The 9,819-nt window shown below is 35.3% G+C and overlaps 1 protein-coding gene across 2 annotated transcripts; it reads left to right on the top strand.

The window, feature by feature from the left end:
• Positions 1-884: 884 nt before the first annotated feature.
• LOC109013151 (probable bifunctional methylthioribulose-1-phosphate dehydratase/enolase-phosphatase E1) lies at positions 885-9,215 on the top strand. 2 transcript variants are annotated; one of them, XM_018995137.2, is made up of 12 exons: positions 885-1,244; positions 1,622-1,758; positions 2,104-2,199; positions 2,374-2,493; positions 2,844-2,933; positions 4,146-4,325; positions 4,797-4,952; positions 6,556-6,705; positions 6,784-6,885; positions 8,173-8,282; positions 8,391-8,509; positions 8,989-9,215. In XM_018995137.2, exons 1-12 carry the CDS (start codon positions 1,019-1,021, stop codon positions 9,078-9,080), a joined length of 1,578 nt encoding a protein of 525 aa, XP_018850682.1. In that variant the 5' UTR covers positions 885-1,018; the 3' UTR covers positions 9,081-9,215. The 2 variants fall into 2 exon arrangements, with proteins under 2 accessions (XP_018850682.1, XP_018850690.1); XM_018995145.2 differs by lacking the exon at positions 2,104-2,199 and having other exon boundaries at positions 934-1,244.
• Positions 9,216-9,819: the final 604 nt, after the last annotated feature.

Raw genomic sequence — 9,819 nt, 5'->3', positions numbered from 1 at the left:
CATATATAGATAAAAGGAAAATTATATTTTCAGACGGTGTAAATCATGTATAGTAAAATGTTTATATGATATAATTTAATTTAAAAAATAAATTTTATAAATTAAATCTTACAATGTAACTAACATAAATAATGTGTTTTATATATTGATTTAAGAATATAATAACTAAAAATAAAAATAATATATAACTTGAAATAAAATAATATGAAACATATACGATATACGTTAATATAAGCAACTTTGTCCCCTCGTACGCTTGTTATGGTCAGACTAAAACCAGTTTTTGGAATGCATGATATATGCATACTGTTTCGATCTCATATGAATTAAGTATGAAATTGATTGATAATTTATAAATTTATAGGTATTCTTTTCTTGTAAGCCAATTTACAAAAATAAATTTTACATGGTAGATTCATAATAAATAATATAAAAGACACCCTACGTCTAAGATTATATTGCGACGATTGTAATCATGCGGCACAAGATGATGTTGGTATAAAAGTATTCGTCTGGAGTTAGGAAAGACCTAATGCATAGCCAGCCTATGTAAACGTCGAGATCGTCGTGGAAATTAGTTGTGGAGCGTGGTGGTTGTTACGATCCCACTACGACTAAATGAGATTAATTGATGGTTTATAAGTCCCTAGTCACTATTCTTTTATAAGTCGGTTTTCAGAAATGAGTTATACCTAATGAGTTCATAAGATGTACGATTAATTTAAAAAAAAAATCAGACTTTAGGATTTTAGCTCTCTTTATAATTCACTCTTCGACTCTTCGAATCTCAAACAAAATGGCTAACGTCACTTACCATTCAGACGATTGAGGGAACAAATTTTGAGCAAAATATTAATTTTTATTCAATTCTCAAATGTCATATATTATTTTTCCGGGATAAACATTAAAGAAAAAATCTTGTCCGTTTCCGCAAAACAAATATGCTTACGGACTTTATCCGACACCTATTCTCCGTCTCTTGATCAAGTAAATACTCCGTTGCTCTATATAAAATCCAATGGCGACGGTGCCAGCAGTGGCAGCGAATGGAGTGAAGATGGGGATGGCATCACAGGCATACCTGGAAAGCAAGGCAGTGAAGGACGCGAGGGTTTTGATCTCGGACCTCTGCCGCCAGTTCTACACTCTTGGATGGGTCTCTGGGACTGGTGGCAGCATCACCATCAAGGTCCATGATGATTCCATCCCTAAGCCCCACCAGCTCATCGTCATGTCCCCCTCAGGTGCTTGCTCCTCTCAATCTTTCTGTTTGTTTATTTTTTTCTGAGCATACGTTGTTCAAGCTCAGTGCACATTCGTTCTTGCTTTATTGGATTTCAAAGGGGATATGTACTCCAGTTTCAGCTCGCGTTGTTCTGGTATTTGGATTTCTGGATTTTCTAATTTATTGTTAGTTTGTGTTTGTGTGTTCTTTTGAGTCGTTAAAATTGGGGGTATACTCTTCCTTAAAAAAGAAGTGTTCTTTTGAGTTGTTTGGCTATATGGTGTACTTTTTTATGCATGTGTTGATTGTGGGTACCATGACTTATTCTATGAGTATTTTAATTTTTTTAATACTGATCATACGAGCTCAATAATTTGTGTTGTGTAACATGGGTAGGTGTTCAGAAGGAGAGAATGGTGCCAGAGGATATGTATGTGTTATCTCCAGATGGGTCTATCTTGTCGCAGCCATCTCCTAAACCATATCCACATAAGCCTCCTAAATGTTCTGATTGTGGTCCTCTTTTCTTGAAGGTATTGAAAGTCTGTTCTTCGTAACTTTTTTAACTAACAAGCTAGTTGCTGGATATCGACAAATTAATCTGGAGATCTAGTTGCTCTAAATGCAACATGAATCTCAACTGGTTAATATGTTGTAGATCTGTATGGGCTCAACTTTAAATTTTTTTAGAAACAATCCAACATGATCCCGAAGTTGTGAAGTGTTCCCCAGAAGCAGATGCTTGACAATCCTGTGATATAAAGATTTCATCAACTTTTTCATGCACGTGAAAGCATTTTGCAATAGTAATCAAATTTTTGTTAAGCTGATTTCTAATCCTTTTTATTTTTTCCTGTTTATGATTTTCTTTAATCTAGGCATATGAGATGTGTAATGCTGGAGCTGTTATCCACAGTCATGGAATTGAGTCTTGTCTTGTAACAATGATTAATCCATTATCAAAAGAGTTTCGAGTAAGTTTTTATTATTGGCACAAGTTAGCGAAAATGACCTTCTTTTTATTTTAAATCAGGCTACTATTCTCTAAAGCGGTTAACCCCTTTATCATATACAACCACTCTTGTCTACATCTTTTGGTTGCCTTGTTTTTCTGTTTTTGTGTTCATGCTTACTGGTACAATGTGCAGATCACTCACATGGAAATGATAAAAGGAATCAAAGGGCATGGTTACTATGATGAACTCGTGGTGCCGATAATAGAGAACACTGCTTATGAATTTGAGCTTACAGAATCTCTTGCTAAAGCTGTATGTATTTTTATACATTTCACTCAGCGTGACTCTATTTCCCTTTCATATAAATGTTGAATGGCACATTCTACTCTGTGAGGGAGAGAGAGAATTGGTATCTGTACAAATTATAAAAATATAATACAACCGTGTGATTGCATAAGTTCATATATGGGGAAAATACGTACCTATTTTCCTGCATGATTTCATTTGATCATCTTTTGTGATGTATGCCTACTCTGATAACCTTCCTAATTGGTTTTTTGATAAGTTCCTTCCTAATTGTTATTATACTGTGATATACAATGATATGTTTTGACCTTTCTCTATATAGCTTAAGATTATTAACTTGCCTTCATGTATTGTAGATTGAAGCCTACCCCAAAACAACAGCTGTTCTTGTTCGTAATCATGGCATATATGTATGGGGAGATTCATGGATCAGTGCAAAAACTCAGGTTTGTTTTATCTATAAGGAAGATCAAATTAGCTTGCACTGAGTGCTCAATGTGCTCTAAATTAGGTCAATGTAAATTGTTAATGATAAGACTCTGGTATTTTCATGGGTGCTTTTGGAAACTAGTTTCATCCCAAACTCCACTTTCTTCTTGCCACTGTTGATTATTCAGTATTTTGCTTCCTGGAATTTGTATGTTTATCTATCCATGTAAAGAAAAACATAAAGATGTTGTCAACTGCCCAAATGAGTAATGATAGAAGAAATCATTTGGGTAGGAGAATCAAGGATCCATGTTGTGTTGGTTTGTGAAAACTCCTATAGAGCAATAATATGGTGGTGTGCCAAACAGAATGTACAACTTTACACCATAAAATAGTATGTGGCTTTACTCTCTGCTTCCTTTCCATTTAGATTCTTTTGACAACAATTCTTTCAGTATTTAATACTAAATTTGTATCCAGACTCAAAGTTACCATATTTTTAAACTACTGAGGCTCATATTTACTGTCCATCAAATTTCAAACTAAAATCACAGAACCATATGGATATGCTTGAGTCATTGATAGATACTTGAAGAGAAATGATATTTGCAGTCGTAGAGTGCTCAAGCGCCGTACAATCCCTTGGAAAAAAGTAAGTAAATACGGGATCCACATGAAAAAAAAAAAACAAAATTTTTAATAGTGTATCACACTCTTTTTCAAAACGATTGTGTGGTGCTTGCACACTCTACGACTGTATGTAGCTTTACTCTATTTGAAAAAAGCATTCTTCACCAAAAGCACAGAAGAACGTTGTTTTCAAATACCTTCTTACAGTTTTGCAGTTTTCGTTTGTTTTAAAGTTGTTCACTTGTTGCGCTTTCTTCTTTGGGTTTGTGCCTTTATGTTCTCCTACAATTCACTTGTAGCATATGCATAGCCTGCATTACAACTACACTCAGTCCACGGTTTGCACCTACACTATTTTATGAGTATTCTTTCTCTCTTCATATTGCTGTAAACACCAAAGCAATTCACTTATACCAAATTGCTAGATCATAGCCGTGAGTGATGTATAACCCATATCTATATGTGTATGGATTAAAGCCACATGGACCCAGCTGCAATGTATATCAATATCTAGGACACAATTATCTTCAAACAATCTTTAGTATCTCTCTAGAGTTCATTTGATATGCTATCTTTCAAATTTCTGGCTTTCCTTTCAGGCAGAATGTTATCATTATCTTTTTGATGCTGCTATCAAGCTTCATCAACTGGGGTTGGACTGGTCTACACCAAACCATGGCCCCATTCTGAATGTTAAAGGATATTTAGGGAATGGTGCATCTGCAAGCATACCTGTGAAAGCAGTGGCTGATGAAACTCATGGAATTGAGCCATTGCGAGTGAGTTTATGAAATGTTCTTCCTTTTCCTGGAAATCGTGGGATCCTAGACCAATTAGCAATTTCTTTCACATCATTTATTTTTTTAATTTTTGGGGAAATGCTCTTTCTAGCCTTCAACTAATAACCATTTAACAATTTGACACTTTGCACCTTTAACTACCAACACCGAAATATTGCACCCTCCTACTTATAACAAACTGACAAATAGCACCCTCATCCAATCTTAACTATTAAGATGAATGAAAATAGGTGAAGATAAGTGATGTCACACAATCTTGGTCATTAGATCTTAACAGAGCGTGCACATTGAAACTTTTTGGTCATTTGGAAATGCAATGTGTCAGTCCTAGTAATTGGGGTGTAAAGTGTAAAACTCCTATTAGTTGGAGGGTAAAAGGTGTATTTTTCCTCAATTTTTTTTGTATTTTTTATGCTTATAAAATTTATTTTTCATTTATTTGGGTTGCAGCGTTGCATTGTTCTTGACATCGAAGGGACTACAACTCCTATATCCTTTGTTTCTGATGTTCTGTTTCCATATGCTCGTGACAATGTTGAGAGGCATCTATCAGCAACGTATGATACTGCAGAAACCCAAGATGATATTAAATTGTTGCACTCCCAAGTAAGACATTTGTTTGGGTGTTTTGAATTGATAATGGTACTTGTGGAATAATTTACACGTTTGCATGACATTTAGCTTTTTTATTGGTGTTGCTAGTGGCAAGAAAATATGGATTGCTTGATAAATTCCCTCTCAAAAGTGAATGCTGTCAATATTTTCCTTTTTTGCTTTGCTAGTAACTTTGTGATGTTAAAAAGCCTAATTTGACAAAGTTACAGAGGATGCCAACCTAGTCCTGTCAAAAATTTCATTCATGGTCTGACAACTGAAAATCAGAGGAGTCCTATTTGTATGATAAACCATCTATCTGACAAATGACAATGCCTGCCTACAGCCAAATAATACACATACCCTTTTCCTTCTAGATCCACTGAAGATTCAAAAAAAAAAAAAAACCTAGAAGCTGCAAACATGACTCTCAAAAGATTCAATCCTGTTATTGCCCCAATAAAAGTTACATTTACATATCCCAAAAATGTTTTTTTTCGTGAGTAACCTTTCTGCTACTGGTTGTTGTAACAATTACTGAAGTCAACTTATGAAAACCCAGATGAATAATAGATAACAATGTGATGAAATAATAGATAATCAGATATAAAATTGGCCCAAGTGGTGAAGGCCTTGGTCTTGGGGTATCACTCCCTTCAAGGTCCAAGGTTCAACACCTCATGGGTGCAAACAATCATTTGGGGCCACACCCCCTAGTGAAAAGCCAGCGATACAACCAGTTCCGTATACGGAAACTTCCGAGAGTGCGCTACACTGGACCGGAGTTTACTCTGCAGGGGTGGGTCCGAAGGGCCCTGCCTTGGAGAGGTTCCCTAACATAAAATATATATATATATATATAATTGTTCGGACTCAATTGGTTGTTTATTATTTACTATTCAAACAAAGATGGTGAATTTTAATGGAAAATTGCATCCACATGAATCATATTTGAAAGGAGAATTAACTCCTAGGTGCAAATCTCTAGGGCCCATCGGATTGGGGGATTCTCCCCTTGAATTACCCGAGGTGCACTTGCGGGAAACTCTTTGTTGAGGGCCTGTGCACCCCTAGGATTAGTCGAGACGCTATTCCCGGACACCCAGTGCCAATAAAAAAAATATTTGAAAGGAGAATTGCCTTTTCTATGGACCATTGGCTCCTGTGATAGACTGTTCTTGTGAAGAGATCTTGAGAGGAACTCCCCTGTAGTGCTTACCAGGAGTTGTAGTTTTTTTTTTTTTTTTTTTTTTGTGATAAGTTAGAGTTGTAGAATATTAATGATAGTAGTTCAGGACCCAAATATTTTGCCTTTGGTAATGCGAGAATCGGGACAGTTACCGAAAGAGAAAGGAAACATACACGAGGAGAATTGAAGACTTGTACCAATACATTGAGAGATCACTCTATCCCCTCAGCATCAATTTAATTGTAGAATTGTCAGTTGAGTGAGAATTTCGCTTCAGGTAGTCCTGCCAGCAAACCATTGATGGGAGGGAGGAAGACTCAAATTAGTTTTCTTGGAGCTGCGGCATTTTGTTAAACAGTTAGTAGAATTGACTGACTCAAAAGCTTATTTCTATGAACTGTAAATTACTCTGCATTCTTAATGCAGGTTCAGGATGATCTGGACAAAGGTGTTGTGGGTGCTGTGCCCATTCCCTCTGATAATGCAGGGAAAGAGGAGGTGGTTGCTGCTTTGGTTGCTAATGTGGAAGCAATGATAAGAGCTGATAGGAAGATCACTGCCTTGAAACAACTACAAGTAAGCCAAACTGGATTATAAAGAAATATGATCACTATGAAGCCCATCTTGTTGGTATCGCTGACATTAGCTATGCAGGGTCATATATGGCGTACGGGATTTGAGAATGGTGAATTGGAGGGAGTAGTTTTTGAGGATGTACCACACGCTTTGGAGAAATGGCATGCTTTAGGCATAAAGGTCTTCTACATTCATTTCCCCTCATCGCATTTTCTTTTTTTCTTCTTCCCTTTTCATGTCTGTGAATTTAAGTTTTGAGTTTAAACTTCCAGGTTTTTTTGTTGTCATCTCTAATTTTATGCTTGTTTAATGCTGTCGTTCTTCTTTGCTTCATAGCAATTGTGAGAGAATGCTGCTATCCATATGACTACTTGTATTCCAACCATTGCACACATACAGATATATTCACTCATGCACTCACGTGATAAAAACATGCAAGAGGGAACCCATTAAAGCAATTGTCTAGCTTTCTACACAGGACGCCTTGTGGCCATTATTTAGTAAATTTGAGCACTCAACTGTGTGCTGATGAAAGGACCAATGACATTTTGAAGAGCAGTTGACTATCCATTCCACGATCCAATCTTTGGTTTGATTGCTTCCCCTTGGGGAGGGAAAGAAATTTTATAAGCCAGCTAGTGATATTTGTTGACTCTGAATATCTACAAGTTCAATGCATCTCCTGTCAAAACTATCACTCTTTTTCTATTTAATGAGCCAGTTGAGTAATGAAATATTTTGAAGAGAGGTTGACTATCCATTCCATGATCCAATTTTTTGGTTTGATTGCTTCCCCTTGGGGAGGGAAAGAAATTTTATAAGCCAGCTAGTGATATTTGTTGACTCTGAATATCTGCAAGTTCAATGCTTCTCCTGTCAAAACTATCACTCTTTTTCTATTTAATGAGCCAGTTGTTGTTGAATGAAATATTTCATGAGTAATGTTATACATCATACTCTTATCCTATTTTGATCATACTAAGTGGTATGTGGCACATTCATCACCATTAGATGATAAAAAAGTATGCAATAAATGATGATTTAATGGTGATAAATGTGTCACATCATACTTAGTGGGATGAAAGTGGGATGGTAGTATGGTGTATAGAATTTTCCATATTTCATTAAAGTGTGTAATGCTTGTAATCTTAGCCTACCCTTGTCCCTCCCACCCAAGGGTTGTAGGGATGCTACCCTTTCGTGAACAAATGTCTTTGTAGAATCATACTCGACTTCCCTTAGAAATATGGTCTTTTATTGAGCAAAAATTCGTTTTTTCTGAAATAAGTCATTTTCTTTGCTCTCTCTCACTAGCTGGCACCACGTTTCAGTGTAACTTCCTTCTTTTATCCACCTTAACTTGGAAGACATCACTACTTGAATAACAAATAGATGCAATTTCTTGAATGCATCTGATATGTATACATTTTCTTTGAAATTTTATTATGTTTCTATCTTGTGCAACAGGTGTATATATACTCCAGCGGTAGCAGGTTGGCACAAAGGCTCCTATTTGGAAATACTGGCTACGGAGATCTAAGAAAGTATTTGTCTGGGTTTTTTGACACCGCAGTGGGGTAAGTTCAAAAAGTTATATAGTGCCTCTGAAACCATAAACACCATTGTTTTTAGTACTCAAAAGAGTCCCTTCTTGACTCCTCTCTCTCTCTCTCTCTCTCTCTCAGAAATAAAAAAGAAACACACAGTTATGTTGAAATCTCAGAATCCGTTGGAGTTGATAAGCCATCAGAGATTCTATTTATTACAGATGTTTATCAAGAAGCTGTAGCTGCAAAGGCGGCAGGTAATCAGCTATTTCCATTGTGAAGATAAATAGAAGTAATAAAACTAACGTGACCCTCACCTGTCAGAATAATCATGTAAATAGAAAATAATTCATTCATTGCTTACCAAATTGCTCTTATTTTTGGATTGTCACACGCTCATAAATGCCCATGTTTTATGTTCCATTTTTTAAGGAATGATAATTTCATTCTTATGAAAATTCCATCCTTGAAAGTCAAACTATTTTGTGTTCAGGTTTTCTGAAAAATGCTCGTTTTCGCAACAATTATATACACAAGTGACGTTGCAAGAGTGGTTTCATCTTGCATCTAGAATATATATTTGGTTCTTCATATTCATCCTGGGGAACCTATAAATAGGAGATTGACGTTGGTTGCATTACTTACAAAACTTATTACTCATGTTTGCATCCATGGTAGAAACGGAATGGCAAATTGTTTTTTCCTACCAAAATTTTAACACAAATTCATGTTGTAGGTTTGGAGGTGATGGTTTCCATCCGGCCAGGAAATGGACCCCTTCCAGAGAATCATGGATTCAAAACAATCAAATCATTCTCAGGAATCTGAAAGCAGACTTGTGATTGGTTCTGTAATCATATGAAATGTGACGATTACCATGAATTATAAGTATATAGTATATACATAAATTGCTCGCTCTTTTTAAAATAAAATAAAATAAATGACTGTGCTTTGCTGCTTTCCTTGCTTGGTCTATGTTGCAATGAATGCTTTGCCTGAATTTTTGCATTTTAAATCAAAAGTGAATTCTCAACTTGACTAATTACATTATGACCTTCCCGGTGCAAAACCTACATCTATGTTACCAAGAAACATATCTGAGTTCTATTGGCTGAGTTTGTAATATGCTGATGGACTTAATATGCTCAACTGAAATAGCGACAATACATATAATATTCCTTAGGATTGTGGAAAAATTAATTTCTATGAAACATAAGAATAGGGGTGTAAAAGAAAAAATTGGAAAATTGGATGAACCAGATCAGACCAGATCGAACAATACCAGTGTGGTATCGGTTCTTTAAGAACCAAAATAAGTTCTAAACCGGTGCAGTAACAGTTCTCAAAATTTAAGAATCGGTTTAAACCGAACTGGACCAATATATATATTATATACTAAATTGTTAATTAATATAACATGAAATTTTAATTTTATTATTCAAGTCTATTAATCTTATACTTTTTAATATAACATATAAATTTTAATCTTATAATTTAAAACTAATATAACATAAAATTTTAATCTTAAACATAAACAATAATATTAAGTTATTAATATAAACTTACT

Source organism: Juglans regia, chromosome 2 (assembly GCF_001411555.2).
Source record: "Juglans regia cultivar Chandler chromosome 2, Walnut 2.0, whole genome shotgun sequence".
NCBI lineage: Eukaryota > Viridiplantae > Streptophyta > Magnoliopsida > Fagales > Juglandaceae > Juglans > Juglans regia.
This window is presented reverse-complemented; position numbering and strand designations above follow the sequence as displayed.